Consider the following 25,653-nt stretch of genomic DNA (forward strand, 5'->3'; position numbering starts at 1 on the left):
CTGGGATTAAAGGCGTGCGCCACCACCACCCGGCCACCTTTTGGGTTCTTGAAGAGCAGAGCACTATTCTTCTAAATTATATTTTTAAATAAATATCGCTTTGAACACATTTCAACCTATTTCACATTTATAGTTAATAAACGTTGTATAAGGCTGAGATGTAGTTTCATTTATAAAGACTTTAAAATAAATGGTGTTTCAGCAGTTGGGTTCAGCTCCCCCAGATACGACCTTAGAAACAGCCGACTCTAAGGGACGTGTCTTACAGGAGAACGAGCCCTTAGGACAGCAGTTCTTAGCCTGTGGGTCGCGACTCCTTTGGGCCTCGCGTCAGATATTCTGTGCTCTGTCCTTGTAATGTTTCGCTGTCTCTGCCACTCTCCTTGGACAGAACGAGTACGCTGGTTGTTTTTGGAGAAGTAGCAGTGTATGTTTCTGATAAAATCTCTTGAGTCAGAAGAGACACAGATTGTATTAATGTCAAAGACTGTCTCGATTTCAGGACGCCCCTAAGTTGGGTACTAGTTGGGAAGGATACACAGATTGCATTAATGTCTCAATTTCAGGACGCCCCTAAGTCGGGTATTAGTTGGGAAGGATACACAGATTGCATTAATGTCTCAATTTCAGGACGCCCCTAAATCGGGTACTAGTTGGGAAGGATACACAGATTGCATTAATGTCTCAATTTCAGGACGCCCCTAAATCGGGTACTAGTTAGGAAGGATACACAGATTGCATTAATGTCAAAGACTGTCTTGATTTCAGGACGCCCCTAAATCGGGTACTAGTTGCAGCTCTCGCTGTTCAAGTTCCAGACAGGACTCTGAGAGCACAAGGCCCGAATCTGAAACGGAAGATGTCTTGTGGGAAGACTTATTGCATTGTGCAGAATGCCGTTCATCTTGTACCAGTGAGACAGATGTGGGGAATCCGCAGATTAACCCCTGTGTGAAAAAAGAATATAGAGACGACCCCTTCCACCAGGTTAGTTTACAGTGTCGGATTGCGCGGGGCTATCAGACAAGCTCCTCTGAGCGTATGTGCAAATCTTACAGAGGTGACAGACGTTCACATTCGGTTAAAGTAATACTCACGAGGTTGTTTTGTTGTTTTTATGTGGCCGTGGTCTGGCTTCACTGGTTATAGTCTCGGTGTTTATATTGTCGTTGTGTCTCTGTCTTTCCACATCTGTGATCCTGAGTTAGAAGATGGAGTTTGTGGGTCAGTCTGTGTTTGTTCTGTTCAAATTCACATACTTCCTGGCCTTAATTCTCCCTTAATATTATGATTCAAAATCTGTGTCAAATTTGAATGACTAAGCACCCATAGTCACAGTATCCAGTAGAAATACAGTCGTGTGTGCAAGTTTACATTTTCCATTACCCACAATAAAAGCAGTTCAAAAAGTGAAATTCCAATATGCATTATTTAGCCAAATATATTCAGTGTATTATTCCTTTACTATATAATTAATGTGAAAATAAAAATGATATAGATGGCCTTTTTCATATTAAGCCTAGAAACTTGAGTCTGAATCCTTAGTATACATCTCATTTTGTATTAATCACATTTAAGGTGCTGAAAAGTACAATTGAGTCCGGTACTGTGTTGAATTCTTTTAATGTCCAGTGTCTCATGTTAGCGAAATCCCTCATCTTCCTTTATGAACTTTCTCTTTCTGTACTCAGAATCTTGGTGAATGGCATCGCCATTCGTCACTCAGCAGTCCAGAAACCTGGATTTAAAAATCCTCACCCTGGCTTAGGAGATGGTTCAGTCAGTCCAGTGTCTACATAGAAGCCTGAGGGCCAGCTTAGGAGATGGCTCAGTCAGTCCAGTGTCTACATACAAGCCTGAGGGCCAGCTTAGGAGATGGCTCAGTCAGTCCAGTGTCTACATACAAGCCTGAGGGCCAGCTTAGGAGATGGCTCAGTCAGTCCATTGTCTACATACAAGCCTGAGGGCCAGCTTAGGAGATGGCTCAGTCAGTCCAGTGTCTACATACAAGCCTGAGGGCCAGCTTAGGAGATGGCTCAGTCAGTCCAGTGTCTACATAGAAGCCTGAGGGCCAGCTTAGGAGATGGCTCAGTCAGTCCAGTGTCTACATACAAGCCTGAGGGCCAGCTTAGGAGATGGCTCAGTCAGTCCTCTTCTCGTGTAGCTGGTGGGGCCAGGTTGGGGTGTCAGCATGGTCACTCTCTTGGTAAAAATCCCCCTGCCGTTTCCTTGCACTGTAGATGCCAAGCTCTGAGCCTGATTTCAGGATTCGTTTTTTATGGAAAGCAGGTACCATGTGGAAATGTCCATTATCCTGTGTTTGTTTTTGTTCATTAGTCTACCAGGTTTGGTTGGATTTGCATCAGTCAAAGAACATATTAAAGAATGAAATGTTAAAAATAGCAAAATGGTTGGGTGTGTTGACACATGTCTTTAAACCCTGCACTCTGGAGATGGAGGCAGTTGGGTATACAGGTTCCAGACCAGCCAGGACTAACAAAACAAAACAAAAGCCAGGGCTGTTACACAGAGAAACCAACCAAACAAAACAGTTTCGAATAACAGTAGATGGACTTTCCCTACAGATACAAAGTTTTAGTTTAAATTAAGAATAGGGTAGTTTTATGTGGGTGCATACATAGACAATGAAACAGTCAAGAAAAATGCAGGAATAGATTAGTGTTCTTATGGATCCCTAATGTATGGCATAAATGCATCAATACTCAGTGAAGAAAGATAAGACCATAAGATGGTGGGCTAAGTGATCGTCGACACGTTACAATGTATTGCACGTAGCTACTGAGTGTAAAGGGAAAAGTCTAAAGCATTTAGCAAGAGTATAGTGTGGTCATCTCCATTACTTCAGCTTACCAGAGCTTCCAAAAACAAGATGGGGGACTTAGGAATGTCTTAATTTTAAAAACTTGGGCTTTCCAATTAAGCGATAATGTTACTAAAAGACCATCCTCAGAAGATGTTTGTAACATCTTAGCTCTCAGTATTGCTGTACAGAGCTAAGGCGGAGGATTAGCTCAACAGACAGTGCTTTCAACGCCAGCGCTCACTCCAGCGGAGGAGGCCAGTACCTCTCTGTGGGTTGGAAACCAGCCAGGGGGTTACCTGGAGAGATATTGTCACAGAAAAGGCTTAGGGAGAGAGGGAAGGGGAGGGAGAGAAGCAAAGGCGGGGGGGACTTAATAGAAAAATAAACAAAAGGATCTGAAGCAGTAACTTATGACAGGTGTGAGACAGGGCAGGTGAGCACTGAGTGAGTGTGGTCAGGGTGAGGACAGGTGCGAGGGAGAGCAGGTGAGCACTGAGGAGTGTGGTCAGGGTGAGGACAGGTGTGCGAGAGAGCAGGTGAGCACTGTGTGAGTGTGGTCAGGGTGAGGACAGGTGTGCGAGAGAGCAGGTGAGCACTGAGTGAGTGTGGTCAGGGTGAGGACAGGTGTGCGAGAGAGCAGGTGAACACTGTGTGAGTGTAGTCAGGGTGAGGACAGGTGTGCGAGAGAGCAGGTGAGCACTGTGTGAGTGTGGCCAGTTCTGTGCCTGGTCTAGCAGGTGAACTTTAGAGCAATGAGACACTGTTTTTTACTGATCAGATTTCAAAAAAAAATTTAAGAGATCAGGGGGGCAGAGGTAGGCAGATCCCTGTGAGTTCCCGGCCAACCTGGGCTACACAGTACGTTCCAGGCCAACCTGGGCTACCCAGAGAAACACTAGGGGTGAGGGAGAATAAGCTAGCATAGCTGTGATGGTTATTCTTCAATGTCCCTAGCTGGATCTGGAATCCCCTAGAATCCACCTTGGGTGTGCTTGGGTACAGACTCATCTGAGGGGAAGATAGGTGGTACCATCCCTTAGCTAAGATCCCAGACTGAATACAAAGAAAAACAAAGCCAGGCAGGTCTTGGCATTTCTCCTTTTCTGTTTCCTCCTTGGTACCATAGACCTCGACCAAGACGCCCCTAGAACCACGTCTTTCCTACCGTGATACACTGTGCTGCAGCTGAACTGGGAGCCGTGGAGGCTTGCATACTTTTTGCTAGGTATTTCGTTTCAGTGATGGACAGCACAGCAGGAGTAAAACCAGCAGGCAAGCCTTGTAATAAAGCAGTTTATAGCAATGAAATTTAACTTGGCTACATTCAGCACGAGTAAGTTTTATGAATATAAATTTTCAATTACAGATTGAAGTATGAATTTTTTGAGTGAAAGCAATTTGAATAACTGTGTAGTATACCATTTATATAAAATTTTAAAGCATTCAAAAAGTATATTTATGAATTAAAGCATATGCAATTGGCATATAAAAACATGCCAGGGAATAATAAGCATGAAATTTAGACTTGTGAAACTTGGTGATTAGCTGGAGTAGTATACAAAGTAATTTCCAAGTTTACCTGAAATGTATCACTTGAGCAGAGTGAGAAGAAAGGTCAATTAGGTCAGGTCACCTCTTGAGTAGCTGAATGATAAGGTTTCACTTTAAAAATATACCCATTGGTTTTGGCTTCAGGCCCATTGCAAAATGACAGGGGAAAGCAAGCTCCTTATGAGATGTTCAGAGTCTGAATTGGGTGTTTACAAAGCACAGCATAGAACACGGGCAGGAGATAAAGTAGCTTAGGTGAGAAATTAAGGAGTGGAGAGCATGGTTTTTAGGATGTAAGATACTGAGCATATTTACATGAGAAGAAGCTGGTACAGAGAAATCCAAAGAGCTCTAACAGAAGGTAATGCCCGGTTGTCGCAGGGGTAAGCACACGCTCTGGGTAGCAGAAAGGTGTACATAGAATGAGCACGGCAGTGGAGACCCAGGAGGCTGGTGTCCTCTAAGGAGGAAAAAGAGCCAAGAGAGGGAGTCTGAAGTAATGTTTCTGTGGGAGTCCAGAGGGCAGCTTAGCCAGGAAAGGACTGATAAATTGAAGGATAATGATGTTCCAGAGACGGGGTCAGATGGCAGGGTGCTACTACTGACTCATTTTGGAGGTGAGGCAGTTCCTGCTGTGGCCAGGGGAATAGCTAAGGGTCCCCGGATCTGAGGGACCCAGTAGTGACTAATCCCCAAGACTACGTGTTGTTGGCTGAGGAGCATGTAAATATTCATCTGGGCCACTTGAGTGTAGTAAATGGCAGTAGCAAGAAATATCCGAGCTATTTTCCCTGTGATTCCTGAAATTAATAATTTGGCCCTATATGTTTGCTTCATCCTTCTGTTTTTCTATGAGATTAAAAAAACCCATTTGACACTCTATTCTGCATATCTGATTGGTATCCTACACTAATATTAGTTAGTATTGGTTTTGGAATAAGGGCTCTTTTTTCTGTACAATTTCATATTTCCAGGCTTACGGAAGGCTCACACTTTTCAGTCTTACTAGTTGTTAGGCAGTAGACTTTAGCTTCCTTTAATGAAAAAGCTACCAAGTTGTTTTCTTGTCTGGCTGTAGGTCTGCGCTAGGTTTGCAAGACTGTTTTATGTCTCCCAGGAAGATGGAATGTCTCCTTGGGAAGAAACACTGAGCATTCGGATGGGCATGTTCTCAGAATATTGCCAGGACATAGTTTCCTGATATTTATAAATAGTAACAAACATTTCATAGGAGAAAAATTTCCTCTGCTATTTATGGCTGGATATATAATGAAACACAAAGCCATGTTCAAGTGATAATATTTTCCGGTAGGTACAGCTGGATTCTAATGACTGGGTTCCCATACTTGGAAACACCACGTAAAGCCGTTGTCTTAGTGGATTTATTTGAAATAAAACATAACATCATTGCAATTCAAGGTTTCCGTTTTGAATGAAGATGAAAGGAAAGCACCGGAGATCTGGGGTGAAGCTGAAAAAATAATAATGAAAAGAATCCCAACTGTTAGCTCGAAAACCTAACTTCCTCAGCGTGTAGCCTTCACAGGTCACATGCGACCCACGGCAGCTGCGGCTGCTCTCAGCACATCCTCCGAGGCAGTGCCATGGGGCAGAGGCAGAAGATGACGTTCTGAACTGTGATCCTTTGCTCTTAGGAGCCCTTTAGCGTAGGTTCTTGTACGGTGATGCTCTCTCCACACTGTCTGTCTGTCTAGAACCCTGTGCACGGTGATGCTCTCTCCACGCTGTCTCTAGAACCCTGTGTACGGTGATGCTCTCTCCACGCTGTCTCTAGAACCCTGTGCACGGTGATGCTCTCTCCACGCTGTCTCTAGAAGTCTGTGTATGGTGATGCTCTCTCCACGCTGTCTCTAGAACCCTGTGCACGGTGATGTTCTCTCCACGCTGTCTCTAGAAGTCTGTGTATGGTGATGCTCTCTCCATGCTGTTTGTCTGTCTAGAACCCTGTGCACGGTGATGCTCTCTCCACGCTGTCTCTAGAACCCTGTGTACGGTGATGCTCTCTCCACGCTGTCTCTAGAACCCTGTGCACAGTGATGTTCTCTCCACGCTGTCTCTAGAACCTTGTGCACGGTGATGTTCTCTCCACACTGTCTCTAGAACCCTGTGCACGGTGATGCTCTCTCCACGCTGTCTCTAGAACCCTGTGTACAGTGATGCTCTCTCCACGCTGTCTCTAGAACCCTGTGCACGGTGATGTTCTCTCCACACTGTCTCTAGAACCCTGTGTATGGTGATGCTCTCTCCACGCTGTCTCTAGAACCCTGTGTACAGTGATGCTCTCTCCACGCTGTCTCTAGAACCCTGTGTACGGTGATGCTCTCTCCACACAATCTGTCTCTAGAACCCTATGTACGGTGATGCTCTCTCCACGCTGTCTCTAGAACCCTGTGTATGGTGATGCTCTCTCCACGCTGTCTCTAGAACCCTGTGCACGGTGATGCTCTCTCCACGCTATATGACTCTAGAACCCTGTGCACGGTGATGCTCTCTCCACGCTATATGACTCTAGAACCCTGTGCACGGTGATGCTCTCTCCACGCTATATGACTCTAGAACCCTGTGCACAGTGATGCTCTCTCCACGTTATCTGTCTCTAGAACCCTGTGTACGGTGATGCTCTCTCCACGCTGTCTCTAGAAGTCTGTGTACAGTGATGCTCTCTCCACGCTAAACAGGCTGTCTAAAGAAGCCTGTTTTTTAGCGTGTATTTGACAAAAGCACACCCACATTGAGGGTTCTTTTGAATAACTCGAAGTTGACCGGTTCTCATGCCCATCTTTTCTCTTGCCTTTTGACTGTAAGAAAATGAAGCCAAGTGTTGGTAAAAAAAAAAAAAAAAAAAAAAAAAAAAAAAAAAAAAGTACCTATGGAGAAGTGCTTTGAGGACAGCGGAGATGCTGATATCTTCCTTCTCCTGTTCCTAGATGGACCTCCATTGTACTAACATAATCTTTGTGTAATTGAGCAGACCTGTGGTTTCTGTTATCCAGTGAGACTCTGTTATTACTTGGTTAAAATCTGTTACGTCCTTGGCTCACCTAACTCTGTGCAGGTTAGTGTTACTGACGGCCTGACAAAGACTGGAGTCTGAGGAGAAGCACGCTGTGAGGGATTGCGTGCCTTAGCTAAGTCTCCGGACACGCCTGCGCTCAGCTTGTCATTCCAGTTTTCATACATTTTGTGCCCAAGTCCCTCCCTGCCTCCAGAGTGCCAGGGAATGAACGCAAGCCCTCTCGCATCCTAGAGAACACTCTACCTGTAAGCCACACCTCCAGCCCTTTTCTAGAGTAGTTCAGAATCTATTAAGTTTTCAGAGAAAATCTAATGCATATTTTGATACAGAATTACTTCTCTTCTAAACTGGCATATATTGTTTGTCACAAGTTATGAAACATAACTTGTAGTAAGGTAACAAGTTAACAGTATTATTTCAGCGCTTGTAAACCCCTCAAGTACTGAAATATATAAAGACCATGAAAGTATTTAGAAAAGATAAAAATATTTAGAAGAGATAAAAAAATCCCTTTTCTTTTTTTAATATATTATTGATTTTTTTTAGACAATTTCAGTTGAAGTTTATCAATACACCTTTATCTCCCTTGTATGAAAAATTACATTTCTTAAATTCATGGAAATATTTTAGAATAGTAGAATGTCAACAATTTGTTGATCATATTTCTCAGGTTACTGTGAGTGCCAAACATATTCTTTATATAAAATGTGGGAAATATATCAATCCTTGAGATGTATGTGAGCTAGCACTACTGTGACGTGAACAGGTGAGGCCCGCTCCAGCGCAGGCCATAGGCGATGCGCCGTGGCATTGTGTGTTGTGGCATAGCATGTTGCTGTGAGAGATTTGTGTTTGTTGCTCCCTGCAGCCCAACTATCCCATTACCTACTCCACACCTCTACTGTACGTCCAAAACAGATAACCACGTTTTGCAAGTTTGTAACTGTTATTATTTCTTGAAACATTGGGAAATAAAGTATTGTATTTCAGAAAATATTTGTAATTCTTAATGTTTCTTCTTAAAATGTTTGCTAAAACACTTTGAAAAAAAAAGGCTTAACTGATCCTTTCCAGAAATGCTGTTTTAGAATACCACAAAGATAACAAAATCAGTTAATATTTGGCATCTATGTTTTTTTAGCCTTAAATAGGTTGGATGACAGCTAAGTACTTTTGCTAACATATTTTGTTGCATATTTAACTTACAGGATATTTGTTAAGGTTCTACATTCTTATAACTGCAGTTTCTTATGTGATCTGTTTAATGTATAACTAATTTTAATTGAAGTTGTAATGTCGCTAAAATTGTATGTGCATAGATATGGCTACTATCCAGATTAATATGTTCCACTTACAAATTTACCAGTTTTTATTTAGTGTAGTTGTGATTTTACTCCACATACAGCTATGTATCATTCTATAGACACTTTTATCTGTGAATGTAGTAAGTGTGTTTCTCTTTTTTTGTAGACTCATTTGCCTTGGCTTCACAGTTCCCACCCGGGCTTAGAGAAAGTCAGTGCCATCGTGTGGGAAGGCAATGATTGTAAGAAAGCAGACCTGTCTGTGCTTGAGATCAGCGGGATGATAATGAACAGAGTGAGTTCTGAGCTTGTGTCCTTTAGGGAAACGGTGAAACTTAAGGATTTATTGCATAGTTACTTTTTTCTCCTCTTTGGGGGATTAGTCGATACAGGGTTTCTCTGTGTAATCCTGGCTGTTCTGAAACTCTGTAGACCGGGCTCTGGCCTCGAACTCAGAGAGAGATCTGCCTCTGCCTCCTGAGTGCTGGGATTAAAGACATGCACCGCTACCACCGGCACCTTTTTTTTTTTTTAATTATTATTATTATTACATTTTTGTTTAAATTTAAGCATTTAAATTCCATTTATTGTTTTGGGGCTGGAATGCGTGCGTCACAGTGCGTTGTGGAAGTCAGAGGACCCTTTCAGAAGCGGGTTTTCTCCTCCACGTGTGGGTCCTAGGGATGGCACTCAGTTGTCAGGGCTGATGACAGGTGTCTCCATCTGCTGTACCATCTCATTGGCGCCTCAACTTTTCCTTCAACAAACTGGGTTTAATGTCGTATTGATCTCAACACTCTAATATTTGTAAATATTTCTAACTTAAAATAATAACTTGCATAGTTTTCTCTATCTGAGATCGAGCTTCCTTTCATCTACTTATCAATTAGAGACCTTGTGATTAATGTGTAGCAGGCTCTTTCATAATGTATTAAATTTTAAAAAAATTTAAATCCTATTATAAAAAAGTGAAGTTTCATTAGAATTCATTTTACCTTAAATTTGATTTATGTCCACTTTCTTTTCTTCTTCCCCTCTACCCCTACTTCCTAAGGTGAACAGCCATGTACCAGGTATAGGATACCAGATATTTGGAAATGCTGTTTCCCTAATCCTGGGCTTAACTCCGTTTGTTTTCCGACTGTCCCAAGCAACAGACTTGGAGCAACTCACAGCCCATTCCGCCTCAGAACTTTGTGTGATCGCTGTTGGTTCTAACGAAGATTTCATGGTTCTCTCTATGGTCCTCATAAGCTTTGTGGTTCGAGTATCTCTTGTCTGGATCTTCTTTTTTTTGCTGTGTGTAGCAGAAAGAACATATAAACAAGTGAGTCTGAAGAATACTAGTTTACCCTTTCGTAGCCCTCAAAGTGTTCCTTAGGTGTGTTCGTAGTTCACAGGACACTGTGACATAATTGTTTGTTTGCTTTTATATTAAGTCACAACAATTCATATTTCATATAATAATTATATAAATCATGCAATATTTTATACAGTAATCTTCACCTTAATCTTTTTCAGCGACTGCTCTTTGCAAAACTCTTTGGACACTTGACATCTGCAAGGAGAGCTCGGAAATCTGAGGTTCCTCATTTCCGGTTGAAGAAAGTGCAAAATATAAAAATGTGGCTGTCCCTCCGTTCCTATCTCAAGGTAGAGTGCTATTGATACACGCGCTCTTAATATATATCTTTCCATTCCTATCTCAAGGTAGAGTGCTATTGATACATGCGCTCTTAATATATCTCTTTCCCAGCAGTTACCACGTCTTGTCTGTAGGTGTGGGGTTGTTAATAGAGCCAACAATTTCTCATCCAAAGGCTGGGTTAAGGATTTCTGTTTTTTCCCTAGAATAGCCCTCACGAACCAGCAGAGGGAGCCCCCTACTTATAAACCAATCTTGGGGACTCTAACCAGTGAGATTTACTGCTCTTTTAAGTCACTGTGCAAAGCTGCCCCTACGTGCTGCTCCGTCTCCGATGCCTTAAATAATATTGATGTTTGTGGACGCGGTGTGAAAACACCAGACCCTAGGAAATAGACCCGGGGTTGATTTTAATAATACCATTTTTCCTGGGGATTCTTTTTATAGTAAATAACAGTGAGGTTTACTATTTATAGAGTATGCGGACATGTTCAAGGATGTTTATGCAAACAGTGAATGATAAAATTGTCCCAAAGACTAAGAGTCCCCCGAACTAGATCTTTAAAGCTTTTTCTTCTGAAGTAACAATGAAAGAAATAGAAAAAATTATTTGCTTTTACATTTTAAAATTTCATTGTTCTCTTTATCGGTTTGGTTTTTGAAATTTAACTCAGTGTATATTAGGAAATGCTACAAATTGACAGTTTTTCCCTCATTGTTACATTTATGTTTCATGAAGGATGAATATGATTTTCTTGCTTGGTTTAGTTTAAAATTCCGAACCCTAAGTAGGTGCTATATTCTTTTATACATTGTTGATTCTATTCTGAAAAATTCGCTTAATGTTAACCATGTTCCATTCGCTCTTAATTAGAACTAAGTTATCCTTGCAGCTTCTGTCCTGGTTTCCGGCATTCAGTCCTCTCTGCTCCCAGAATACATCTTAAATCTGTTCCCAATCCTTGTTTCCGTGTCCGCGGCCTTATTGAGACCCTTGTCATCTGTCTCGCTGCTGCTTCCCTGGCATTAGCGTTCCTTCCCTCCGTTACTGTCTTCAGCCTGCCAGGACCATACAGTTTTCTCGCCTCTCTGGAAGTCTGTTACTCTCGGATAAGGAACAGAGCCTTAGTATGTTCTGGCTGCTGTTCGTGGTCTGGGCCTTGCTCTCCTATCTGTCTCCTGGCTCTCTGGAAACCATCTTCCTCTCCTAGGACAGTGCTATATGCCATCTTGTTCTAGAGATGATGTAATATGCCACTTTCTTAGGAACACTCACCAGGCAGATAGACACTCCTGACCCACAAATCTGAATTAATCTCCCTGACATTGACCTCCGAGCGCCCGGTGGATACCTTCCCTCCATAGTTCAGTACACAGATGTCAGATGTGTCTGTGAGTGTGAGTTTAGTGTGAGCATCATAGCTCAGCTGTCCATGTATCTCTGAGTGAGTTTAGCGGGAAAAACAGTTACACTAAGGGATCTATGCTGTGTAGATACCACATTTACAGTTGTAAAATTATAAGGGAATAACAACACATTACAAAACAGTTCATCTGGCAAGTTAGGTATCCTTTCAGCACTGTAGGTTATGACCAGCTCGTCGCACCTTGACTGAAAGCATGGAAATTCTCCTTTTTAAAGTGCTTTCCCTTTTTCCCTAGCGTCGAGGTCCTCAGAGATCAGTGGATGTCATCGTTTCGTCTGCCTTCTTGCTGACAATCTCGGTTGTATTTATTTGCTGTGCTCAGGTGAGTTAACTTGTTACATCCATCCCTAGATAAATATTCAGTTCCTAAACAGAATTTTTAATATTTCTCGATTACCTTAGAGGGTGTTAGTATCGTTGTCTTGTCTTTGAACGAGTGTGTTTTCATAGATGCTTCTCCCCCACAGCCTACAGCAGTGAGCGTCTCTTGTAAATCCCCCCCGCACATTCCAGTCTCTTTCGTCCGTTCACGTCTCGGGTGTCTTTGTTGCCACCTTCTCGTTCTTCCTAAGCGCTTACTATTCTGTCTCGATCTTCTATTGTTTTAGGTTTTACACACATAATACACATGCTTACAGTGCAGGCTTTGAACCACATGAGAACACGTAAAGGGAAAACTTGGAGTTAACGTATTCTCTTAGATATAAAACCCTTCAACAGAATGTTTCAGAGGGAAGGCCTGAACTATCACAGCTGTGAGCCACGACTAAGGTGGTTTATCCCTGTAGTGGAGGGATTTTCAATTTCAGAAAGTCCACTGATGGAATTTCATATCTATGGTTTGCTAAAGGAAAACATTACAGGTATCTTAATAAATGAAGAAAACAAATCATGATTCTCAGCAGATAATTAGTATTTATTCTACAAAATAATGGCTTTCACCGTGACACCTCAGACATGTATGTATGTATGCTGACTGTCTTCAGAGAATGGTTGGGATCACAGCCACATGCGTGTAAACAGAGTGCTGGTTTTTTGCTTTTTAACTTCAGTAAGCTTCCTAGAGTTCATCGGGAAGCAACAGTCCAGAGCTTTGAGCAACATGTTGCCTGAGCAGAGATATGGACTGACTTCGGCGGTACAGGGAGACAGTGCTGTTGATAGAGCAGTGGATGTTCAGTGGGTGAAACAGTCCTGCAAACCGTGCAGATTATACGATCCGGTGCTGTCATAAACCAACCCAGGAAGGCTGAGGTGATGGGAGTGAATCAGAAGTACTTCATACCGGAAAATAAATCCTAGACAGGTAGAGATTTAAACATAACGGAATTTTAAATCCAATCCCAAATCAAATGTATGGACTACAAAGGGCACCATCCGTGACCAGATAAGATCTGGGAAAACAAGACTTCAGTGGGAATGTGTTTACAATCTGTCTTCACAAGTCAATAAGAAAATCATCCTAACAGAAAAAAAGTTATAAGAAACATGGCTGAGTATACAGTGGTACCACTGTTTAGAGATACATCAATATGCACCACCTTATAGAGTTGAAGATGTAACTGCCCATGAACTAATAGTTTTATCCCTACGTATTAATACCTAACAGAAGTCTTGCATATGTGGCCAAGGAAACACAAGACCATTGCTGCGTTGTTGGTAACAAAGAAATTGACAACACCGTAAATGCTAATTGTTGGAGCAGACCGAAATCGCTATAGTTGATTCTTTTACTATAATTAGTAGGGCTTAAAATGAACTAATTTAAAGCTGAATGTTTCAACATGGGTAAATCTTAGAAACAAGGTTCAGCAGAATAAAAAAAAACAACAACAACAAAAAAAAAAACTGGAGCTGGCCAGACGGCCCAGAGGGCAAAGGTGCTTTTTTTCTAAGCCTGTTTGGTTATCTGAGCTCAGTTCCCAGAACCAACATGGTGGATGTCGAGAACTGATTTCCTGAGGGTTGTCCTGACCATCACACATTTTTGCATGGGACTGCTGGCCTCCCTCGGGGAGAGCGGGGATGTGAGAAAGAAAGTACATGGATATGTGTTGGGTGGTAACACTGACATAAAAGTCGAGAGGTGGATGGGTGTTGAAGGTTAGGGATACGGCGCCATCATAGAGTGGGAAACCACTCGCCCGGCCTGCACAAAGCCCTGGCTGTGTCCCCGGTACTAGGAAAGGAAAAATAAAGCCACAGGATGAATAGGGGTTTGTTTTTTTATAAATTATTAAAAACCTGCATGGGAAAGATAAACACAAATTTTACCTTGGGGTAGAGTTGTGTTGGTTCAGAAAGCAGGAACAAAGAAAATGTAAAGGTTTTAACTAAATTTGAAATATTGTTTCAATCTGAAGTAAATACTGTAAAATACTAATATTTTAAAAGTACAACTGTCAGAACCTGTAACTATTGGTTATGTTATTCTCTGTACTTCTGATGTGCAGCAGTATTTCATGATAACTGTCCTAAAAACACACTGCTCCGTTCACGAGCAGTCCTGTAAAGTGGCGTTTTGTTCTGAAGCGAGGTGAGCCGCTCACAATGCTGCTCTGTGCTCCTCAGCTGCTGCACGTACACGAGATCTTCCTCAACTGTCACTACAACTGGGAGCTGGTGATCTGGTGCATCTCCTTAACACTGTTCCTCCTGAGGTTCGTGACTCTCGGGTCAGAGACAAGCAAGAAATACAGCAATACCTCAATATTACTTACAGAACAGGTGAGTTCATTCTGTTATCAGTGAGGCTCTGTCGTCCACAGTCCATTTGTGTGGGGGGGGGGAGGGGGAGAGAGAGAGGGAGAGGGAGACAGAGGGAGAGAGGGGAGGGGAATGGAGGGGAGGGGAGAGGAGAGAGAGAGGGAGAGAGAGAGAGAAAGGACAACTTGCCATCATCAGTTCTGTCCTATTTTATTTTATTTTTTTTATTTTTTTTTAATTTATTAAGGATTTCTGCCTCGTCCCCGCAACCGCTTCCCATTTCCCTCCCCCTCCCCCGATCAAGTCCCCCTCCCTCATCTGCTCGAAGAGCAATCAGGGTTCCCTGACCTATAATGTATAGTCCAGGGATCCACCTCAGGCTGTCAGTCCTGGCAGAAAATCTTTCCCTGTGAGACATCTGACCAGCCCATGTGTACATACAAATTACAATATTTTTGCTTATTTCCTATTTTTCAGGAGCATATTTTTTTATTTGATTAAGGTCATTTATGCTTTGAAGCTAAAGTTAAATTTTTTATAGTATGCAAGCCTTTCTTTGGTATTTCTGCCTTGATACAAATCTCAAATCTAACCCGCAGTTTTACGTCCCATTTTCATTCGGCAGGAAGAGAATAGTGTTTGTAAAATGATAGATTTTAAATCATTAGTGGGACACGATCGCTTTGCATTGTGACAAAACAATGTTAGAGAAAATTTAAATTTTTATTCAATAAAAAGAGCAAAGCATAATAATTTGGATAATTGATTTAATTTTATATGAATTTGCTAAGTATTTCTTCTTGCTATTCCATAAGAGTTATACAAATGTTTGCCAATGACCTTGTTTGAATATTTTAGTTAGGAAGAGCTTGTATTTTAAATACTCAGTAGATAAATAGGCTCCATTAGATGGAAGAGGAAAGTTACCACAAAGATAATCGTCTCTAACAGTCACTGGGTCTCACGGTCAGCCACTTCCTCATGGCTTCCCATTCACCTCCTCCTGCACCTCCTGTCCTGTTCCCCTGTGGACTCCCGACCCTGTGCTGGCTTACGTGATTTGGGTTGCCGAATTATGGTTTCTGCTGACGTTACCAGCTGTCCAGGTCATAGCACCTAGAACCTCGACCAGATCATTGGTAGTCCACTAGTCCATGGTTGGGCTCTGGCTGCCTGAGTAAAGAGGGAAGATGGATCAAGTGAGTGAGCACAGTGTATGAGCGGCCTAGAGCTAGAGCCTTTCCAGACAGGGTAACTAAGCTGGGCAGCACCCCAAAAATATTAGAGATGGGTAATAAAGATAACGAATATTTGCATTGCTTTCAGAATAAAAAAATCATGAGCCAGTTTGTTGAGTTTATTCTGTTTCTATTTATTTTCTAAGTTAAGTTGATCTGGCCCTGAGAATACAATGTTTACCGTTTTAAGTTTTCTTATTATTAAATAAGTTCATTATAAGATTTGAAATATATAGTAATGTATAAACATTAAAAATCATTTGTAATGTAATACCCAGAGACGCACTATTAATATTGTGGTGACTGCCTTTTAGATCTGTTTAAGAATGTATTTGTGGGGGTCATGAGAGGAGAACCCTCAGAGACAGCTGACCTGAGCTCATGGGAGCTCATGGACGCTGGACCAACAGCTAGGGAGCCTTTCTGGGACCCACTGAGGCCCTCTGCATGTGTGTGACATTTGTTTAGCTTGGTTTTTTTTGTAAGGCCCCTAAGCCAGGCGGTGGTGGCACACGCCTTTAATCCCAGCACTAGGGTGGGGGGGCAGAAGCAGGTGGATCTCTGTGAGTTCAAGGCCAGCCTGGTCTACAAAGGGAGTTCCAGGACAGGATCCAAAGCTACAGAGAAAACCTATCTCGAAAAAAACCGGAAAAAAAAAAAAAAAAAGGTTCCTAGCGGTAAGATCAGGACCTGTTCCTGGTGCTTAGCTGGCCTTTGGGAACCTGTTCCCCATGCTGGACTACCTTGCCCAACCTTGGTGCAGGGGAGGAGCTCTGTCCTCCCTCAACTTGATGTGCCCTGCCCCTTTCTGATGGAGATGGAGGAGAAGGGGGGGGGGGGGGGCTGTGGTCGGTATGTAAAATAAATGGGGAAAAAATGTTATCTAAATAATTTTCTTTTCAAAAAACAATGTATTTGTGGTCTGGGGGTATAACTCATCGGTAAAATGATTAAGTAGCATGCATGAGGCCCTAGGCTCAGTCCCCAGCGCCACAAAAGAAAAGCACGTATGTTATAATTTTTAATTATTTTGCCTATGGGGCTCTTTTATATAAAAGATAAACCTCTACTTGAAGATGGAAAAGAAACCAAACAAAAAGGAGGAACTGACACTCGTGAACAATGTTTTGAAGCTGGCTACTAAACTCCTGAAGGTGAGCGCAGGGCTGGCATGGGTGAGGGTGCACTCTCCTGACCACGAACCTGGTCTCCGTGAGGGTGCGCTCTCCTGACCGCGAACCTGGTCTCTAGACGTAGACGTCAGCATGAGATTACATCTGAGCGCGTTCGCAGTGTGCTCTGCTCTTCATCGCTTACGTAATCCAACGAATGTCTTTGAAAAGTATGTCAAGGCGTTTCCTAATGCTGTATTAGAATGCTGTTTTTGCTGTGTGTGTGTTTAGTCAGTTTTATCGAGAATACTAGGAAATGTTCCACAAAAGATGGGACGTTAACTCAGAGGTTGCTTGTTTTATATTTCATGGTCTCGGTGTTAACTATGTTGCCCAGGGTGACTTCTGACTCAGTCTCCCAAGTGCTGGGATCACAGGTGTCCCGCCAGGCCTGGCTCTCCATGCTTTCCTTTGTCAAAACTAAAATCTATTTAAGGATATTAATTTCTATAACTAATTGAGCATCCTACAAGAGTTTCGAGTCTTCAGAGACTGGTATGAAATGAGTTTTGACACAGTGATAGGGTTAGGTCCTCTGTCAACTAAGGTATTGATTGAGTGTAGTCTGTGACTCGTGGGAAATTGGGCATCAAAAATACTCAGAGGAGGTTGGTAGAGGGTAATGAGATAGGGAATTGTTGATTGCATTTAATCCAAGGCAGAGCACGGGATGCCCTGATTCAGGCCAGGACGTAGGCCTGGATGTGTTCACCAGCCAAGCACTCACAAGGCCAAGATTTGGGGCTCGTGCCCTCTGGCCTCTCCCCTTCTTCTATCAGTACCACCCTGAACCCAAGCACCCCCCTGCTTCTGTTACTGCTCTTTATCTCCACATCACCAGCCCCGAGCCCCTCCTCCCTGGCCATGCTGCCATGACACACACACACACACACACACACCGCATACACACACACCACACCACACACCACACACCACACACACACCACACACCACACACACACCACACACACACACACATACCACACACACACACACCACACACACACACCACACACACACACCACACACATACACACACACCACACACACACACACCACACACACCACACACACACCACACACACACCACACACACACACCACACACCACACACATACACACACACCACACACACACACCACACACACCACACGCACACCACACGCACACCACACACACCACACACACCACACACCACACACACACCACACACCACACACACACACACACACACCACACACACCACACACACACCACACACACACACACACCACACACACCACACACACACCACACACACACACCACATACACACACACCACACGCACACGCACACCACACACACCACACACACACCACACACACACCACACACACACACCACACACACACACCACACGCACACCACACACACACCACATACACACACACCACACGCACACACACACCACACACACACACACCACACGCACACCACACACACCACACACACACCACACACACACACACACCACACACACACACCACACGCACACCACACACACACCACACACACACCACACACACACACACCCCACACACACACACACCACACGCACACCACACACACACACACACCACACGCACACCACACACACACACACACCACATACACACACACCACACGCACACGCACACCACACACACCACACACACACCACACACACGCACACACACACCACACACACCACACACACCACACACACACACCACACACACGCACACCACACGCACACACACACCACACACACACCACGCACACACACACCACACACACACACACCACACGCACACCACACGCACACCACACGCACACCACACACACACACACACCACACACACACACCACACACACACACCACACACACACACCACACACACACGCACACCACACACACACGCACACCACACACACACACCACACACCACACACACACCACACACACGCACACCACACACACACCACACACACACACACCACACACACACACCACACACACACACACCACACACACACCACACACACACACCACACACACCACATACATACACACACACCACACACACACACACCACACACACCACACACACACACACCACACACACCACACACACACACACCACACACACACACCACACACACACACACCACACACACACCACACACACACACACCACACACACCACATACATACACACACACCACACACACACACACCACACACACCACACACACACACACCACACACACACACACCACACACACCACACACCACACACACACACCACACACACACCACACACCACACACACACACCACATACACACACACCACACGCACACGCACACCACACACACCACACACACACCACACACACACACCACACACACCACATGCACACGCACACCACACACACCACACACACACACACCACACACACACCACACACACGCACACCACACGCACACACACACCACACACACACACCACACACACGCACACCACACACACACCACACACACACCACACACACACACACACACCACACGCACACGCACACCACACGCACACACACACCACACGCACACACACACCACACACACACCACACACACACACACACACCACACACACACACACACCACACGCACACCACACGCACACACACACCACACACACACGCACACACACACCACACACACACGCACACCACACACACACACACACACCACACACACACCACACACACACACACACACACCACACACACACACACCACACACACACACACACACACACCCTGGCTTCAGTTCCTTTAGTGCTGGGCCAAGTCTGGCTGAGGAGGTCCCAACCCTCTAAGTCAGTGCGCTCCCTTATTTGTGTGTGTGGGGGGGGGGGGGGAGCTCAGCAGTACTCAGCAGCCTGCAGCCGTTCTCCAGCCCTGGCCCCCACAAGCCTGCTCTTCGGAGGACCTCACTTGACTCTGCATGCTGGCTGAACTGTAAAGTCCTTCTGTGCCAGGACTGAGCTTGCCTTCCCAGAGCCCAGCCCGGTGCCTGTGTAACAGACCTTTCAATATTCGAATCATCAGTATTTGTGCATTTGAAGATGAATGGACTCAGGTGAGAGGGAGCAGTGCTCCCTTAGCTTCTGGTCCAGCTCGTGTCCCAAAGTGCGTTCTCTAATCTATGGCTATTAGACCAAGACTTCACTAGGCGTCCATTGGTAACAAGAATTGAAGTAAACAATTTATAAAATTTATTTTCTTATTCCAAATTTAGGTAAGTTTGTATTTTCTAAAATTATTCATAATTTATAATTTTTCGAATAGTGATTTTTTTTTTTTAGCTCTCTTTTGCCTATGGGGGTTTTGTTTAACTGGAGTTGCTGCAGGACCTGGGCTAACACTGTGTCTGCCCCCAGGAGCTGGACAGCCCCGTCAGGCTGAGCTAACACTGTGTCTGCCCCCAGGAGCTGGACAGCCCCTTCAGGCTGAGCTAACACTGTTTCTGTCTGATTGCCCCCAGGAGCTGGACAGCCCCTTCAGGCTGTACGGACTCACGATGAACCCGCTGCTCTACAACATCACCCAGGTCGTCATCCTGTCCGCTGTCTCTGGCGTCATCAGTGACCTGCTTGGGTTCAACTTAAAGGTAAAAGCCGGCAAGCCTTGTGTCATTTTCTTTAACCCCGTTTCCCTTTTGAGATTTCACATGCATTGTGGGGCTATTTTAACAAGTTTGTACAGTTATTAGCAGTGGCTACACATTTAACTTCAGGGACTTACTTATAGGCATGGATTCTCATATTGATAGAACTTCTAATCTGGAACAGAATTCATTATTATAGGACTCTTCTGGGGTACATAAAGGAAGGATTTGCTTTTCCTCATTAATTGAAATTGATTCTAATGATTCAACAGAAAGAGCCATATTCTCCTCTGGGCCCAAAACTGTATCATTTGTGTAGCAATGGGTATATCCTGTGATACATGTATAGTGTTAGTAAGGGTTAGAAAGAACATATTAAACAAATATTGGGTGTATGTTGACATTTCCCAGTAAAAGCCAACAAGAGCAACCTGATGTCCACCGCGGTGGTCCAGACGCGTCTTTAAAGGAGGTGACGGAGGAAACCCTGCACTCCGCACCTGGGAGTGGAGTTTAAGGGTAGTGTGCGGTAGGACCTAAGCTTCCATGTTAATAACTATCATGACTTGCAACGTTTTTCCGTAGCTATGGAAGATTAAGTCCTGACGTTGAGATGTGAAGAGGTGTCCCGTGTTCCAGAGCGAGAGAGCTGAGGAAGCTGTCCGGAAGCAGTCGCTGCCTCTGCCCCGGAGTCTGCTGGGAACCAAGTGTTTACATCAGACTGCATAGTGCAATTCTTTTATTTATTTTGCTTGTTTACTGTTTTTGTTGTTGTGTGTCTGTCTGTGTGTGTATTTCTTTCATTCTTTTTTTTTTTTTTTTTTTACATTGGTTTTAGTCTGTTTAAAGCATTGAAGTTCTTAGCTGTTGAAAGGGTGACAAAACCGACCCAGAAACCTGAGGTCCTGGTAATCGTCCATAAATAATCGACACATTGGGAAACTCAAAGCCATCGCTAAGCACTGTTTCTGCATCAATGCCGTGAACTTGCCTTACTTGAGGAAAACTTCAACTCCGAAATAGTGCATCGGACGCAGCTAAACACACAGGACATGTACCTTGGTGAACCAGGATCCACTCGGGGTCGCTCTTGAGATCTCTCAGAGCAGTGCTGGGATGTAAGCCGATGAAGCTGCAGCTGAAGCACCCTTCAGTATTACTATGTGGTATTATGTCACAGGTCAACAAGTGCTCTTTGATAATAAAACCCTATGGAGCAATAATTGTAAATGGTTACCATACTGTAAAATATTTTGATAAAAATTAGTGATAAATGTATTTATTTGAAATACTGAGCTGTTTGCACAGCTCCAGCTGTGCACGCTCAGTGCGTGCACTTTTTAAGATTGTTACTTTCGGTGTATTATCTTTATGTGGGATGCATTACAGCGTACTAGGGCAGAATACGGTATCCTTTTGAGTGAGGTCTGCCTCGTCTCATAAGTGAAGTGCCTACCGCTTTTACTAAAGTATGCTACGTTACTCAAAAGAATTTCCCATGGTACACTAGCGCTTATGCTGTTCCTAGCACACTTAAGTAAAGCTAAGAACCAACAAAATACTTATCTGATTGCTAGTTATAAAATTTCCATATCTTCTGAAACGACAGCTTCGTTCTACCACTCCTAACCTCTGAATTTAATCTGGTGCACCCCTCCTCCTGCTCCATTATCTAAGGGCTATTTTTAGATGCTTTTAACTCGGAAAGCTAGCTTCTCTCCCTTCAGTAACTTGTCAAGTGTCCCGAGGGAGCTTATCATGTTTCCTGATAGATAAATAGGGCAGATACAATAGTCCCCTGCATCTGGCCTTGATCCTAAGTTGTTACATCCGTACAATCAGTAGTTTTAAGAAATACGTGAAGCAAAATATTTTTTGCGATTGCTTTGTTTGAGCCAAGCATTTGGTTTCTAAAACAAAGAACGTATTTGAAACAGTCTAGAATTTTCTTGGTGCAAAGTCACATTGAATATATTCATACTTTAGTGTATTTTAAGGGGTTTAAATAATTAACTGTAAATAATTTATTTGATTGGTGCAGTTCTCATTCCCGAATCACTCTTAATATCAGGAATGTGCAGAGGACGGAGCCACGTGACGCCATGTTGCTCTTCCTGTTCCTTTGACTAGCCTGAGGTCAGCCTCATGGTAGAGTGCTCTTTGTGTAGGAAACGGCACACAGCGTTGTGTTCCATTTGCCTGTGTTCTAATCTGTCGATAATGACCAAAGTGCATTCTTAGTATTTTCAAGGAATGTATACCTGAGCTTTAAGAACATACTTAGTTTCTCATGTGACGAATTAGGCTTTGTCTGACATGTTTCTTTCTCTATTGTCTAATGTTGAGGTTGTTTTTAGGCGCTATATTTTATAAACTTTTTCAAAATAAGGTACATACTTATACAGAACTTGACATTTTGCACAGATTATATCAAATATATTTTGAGGGAAAAAAAGTACAGCATGAGTTCTGTTAGTAATAAAAAGATGAAATTATTGTATCTTACAAAAACCTATTTCAGAATGGAAATATTTTTGAGAAAAGTAGCTGAGTATACAGATTTAGGAAAATGCTTGCTTTAGGTCGTAGTTGTGTTTGACATAGAGTCGGGAGTTGGTGGTACAGATACCTGTCAGCGGTGTGACTCATTGTTGTGCCGTTAGTGTGGGCAACCGTAGAATACTGAAAGGGAGATGTTTTAAGCAGTTGACAATGTTAACGGAACTGTTTCAAAGTAGTTGACGTCGCTGCCTTTAAGGATACTGTAACTGTAAGAAGTTGAGACTGTAACCTAACACATCACAGAGAAGAAGCAGTTCAGAGGCAGAGGTATGGCAGGTGCTGTGTGCGGTTTCTTCACTGCGTGCTGTTTTTAAAATAAAACATCCTATGACTGACCATCGTGTGTGTTGTTTTCAGTTTCATGTCAGGGGTAATTGTGTGTTTGCTGCAGCATCAGCCCCTGTCACACCCTTTAGACAAGGGATGATGGAAGTAAAGTTTTCAGTTTCTTGACCTTCGGATAGGATAGCGGCGCACACACCACGATGCTTGTGCGTGGGTAATAGCGGTGCCTTTGCACTGGAACGGAGAAAGCTGACTGTGGCCTCGAGTGCAGTAATGGGAGCAGTGATACTTTAAATACAGTTTTGCCCGCATAAATCACTCTGAGATATCATGACCAACAAGGAAGTTAAATGGTGAAATCTGTTTCCTAATTGATAGAGGTGCACGTGGTACTCAGATTATTCCGGAAGTCTCGTGCGCCTTCAGACCGACCTTAAGCTCAGAACTGGCTCTTTAGTGAGCAAAGTCCCCACAGAATCCACCTTCAGCAGCAGCAGCAGCAGCAGTATGGCTCCCCCTTTTTTTGTTCAGGCTATTATAGTCCCAGCTCTCCCCTGCTGCACTGCCCACGTGGGAGGGGGGGAGCCAGGAGGCTGCTGGGAGCAAGCAAGCCCACAGCATAGTGCCCCACACATTCGCTATCAGACACCAGCCAAGAGTGTCAGTAACTCAGTCCCACACTCCGTCCCAAATATCATGAGATTCCACAGGTTCCTGTCATTCAGAGCCGAGCCAAGCTAAGTAGTGGGATGTCCGCTTCTGAGAACCAGGCTCCGTAACTTTCCTTCGGTTTATACTTAGTTTGCTTAAGTGGTTCCTAGAATTCGGGGAAAGTTTTCCAAAAAGAATATTAGAAAGAGTGGAGACAACGGGAGGGGGGTACCAAAGGCAAGGAGCAGTGGCCCTCTCTGGGGTCCACCCACCCTCCAGGACCCTCTTCTGCTTTGGAAACAGGATATTTTCTGAATCCTGCCGTTAGAATCTTTATGGGAGCGGTATCACGTGACTCCTCCGTTAGCACCTCTCTGGCTCCTCTGCAGAACATGAGGTGGCATTGGGAGCTCTGAGCTTATTTATGATGGTGGCTTGAGCTGTCTAAGGAGTAATGAATGACCTCGAGTCGAAGGCCCTTATATTCTACCTCCTGCAAAGGCCCCAGTGGACAGATAGACCACAAAATCAGTGTAGCTTGTCCAAGGCTGCATAGGTAATGACAGAGCTCACACATCCCAGGTTCCCTCTGCAGGCGTCATGTGTGATGGTGTCTAACACTGCTCCCTTCTTAACTAAGCAAAAATACTTCACCCTAAGAAAATACTCTGGGACAAACAAACTAAAAAATTACCAGCCTGTATTTCTCGCCAGCTTGTGTATAAACTAACCAGCCTCAGCAGGAAAAGGGTCATAATTTACTTTGTCGTGGCTTCTCTCCTTGATGTCATTGTGCCCTGCTGAAAGAACAAACATAGTTTCACGGTCTTCAGCCTCTTGTCCTTGATTTTCTTTTCTTCCCTTCTTCCCTTCCTCCCTCCCTCCCTCCCTCCCTCCCTCCCTCCCTCCCTCTCTCTCTCCCCCCCTCCCTCTTTCCTTTTGGACACAGGGTTTCTCTGTGGAGCCTTGGTTGTCCTGGTCGTTCTGCACCCCGGGCTGGCCTCAGACTCACAGAGATCTGCTGTTATGGCATCTTCCTACTTCCGTGTCTCATACTTGAGTTCACCCCTCCTGCGCTACATTTCCCAAGCTCTGGTTCTCTCAGCTGTGGGCTGTCGGTGGGGACACCTGTCCTTGGTGCTGTGGGAAGAGTTTGTGAGGACACAGAAGCTGATAAAATGGCCGCGTAGACATGCTTCCTCACCCTGTACTCTTTCTCAACAAGACAAGTAGTGGTCTGGGCCACTTAACACAGCCTCAAGATGAACCATTTGTGTTAAAACGTCAAGTGCCCCCTTGCCAGTTAAATGCTGTGCCTTCACCTCGTCTAAATGATAGGGATGAGGTCTTTTACAGGGAACCAGGATTTGATTACTCTTCTTTCTAAGGATGGGTCTTGATGTTAAGCAAAATAACTCAGAAATTGCATGCTTTCTCTCATGTGAAATTTGGGGTTGAATACATGTAGTTTTTACATTTAATATACATTCTAGGACATGGAAGTAAAAAGGACACTAAGAATGTATGAGAAAGTCGAAAGCAGGGAGATTACAGCTCCGGGGA

General features: G+C 44.0%; 1 protein-coding gene across 5 annotated transcripts in view; it reads left to right on the forward strand.

Moving 5' to 3' along the window:
* LOC121459036 (protein PHTF2) overlaps window positions 1-23,484 on the forward strand; it is a 91,838-nt gene extending 68,354 nt beyond the window's left edge. For 4 of the 5 annotated variants that reach the window (XM_041668527.1, XM_041668528.1, XM_041668529.1 and 1 more), the window contains 9 exons: window positions 769-987; window positions 8,883-9,011; window positions 9,771-10,043; window positions 10,238-10,369; window positions 12,024-12,110; window positions 14,360-14,515; window positions 16,791-16,886; window positions 20,470-20,595; window positions 21,178-23,484. In XM_041668527.1, the coding sequence (XP_041524461.1) occupies window positions 769-987; window positions 8,883-9,011; window positions 9,771-10,043; window positions 10,238-10,369; window positions 12,024-12,110; window positions 14,360-14,515; window positions 16,791-16,886; window positions 20,470-20,595; window positions 21,178-21,198 (1,239 nt within the window). In that variant the 3' untranslated portion in view covers window positions 21,199-23,484. Of the gene's footprint in view, window positions 1-768; window positions 988-8,882; window positions 9,012-9,770; window positions 10,044-10,237; window positions 10,370-12,023; window positions 12,111-14,359; window positions 14,516-16,790; window positions 16,887-20,469; window positions 20,596-21,177 lie in introns of those variants that run through there. The other variant, XM_041668531.1, reaches the window with a different exon arrangement.
* Window positions 23,485-25,653: the final 2,169 nt, after the last annotated feature.

This window comes from Microtus oregoni, unplaced genomic scaffold (assembly GCF_018167655.1).
Source record: "Microtus oregoni isolate MIOR12 unplaced genomic scaffold, Mior012 000018F_ref0000195, whole genome shotgun sequence".
Taxonomy (NCBI): domain Eukaryota; kingdom Metazoa; phylum Chordata; class Mammalia; order Rodentia; family Cricetidae; genus Microtus; species Microtus oregoni.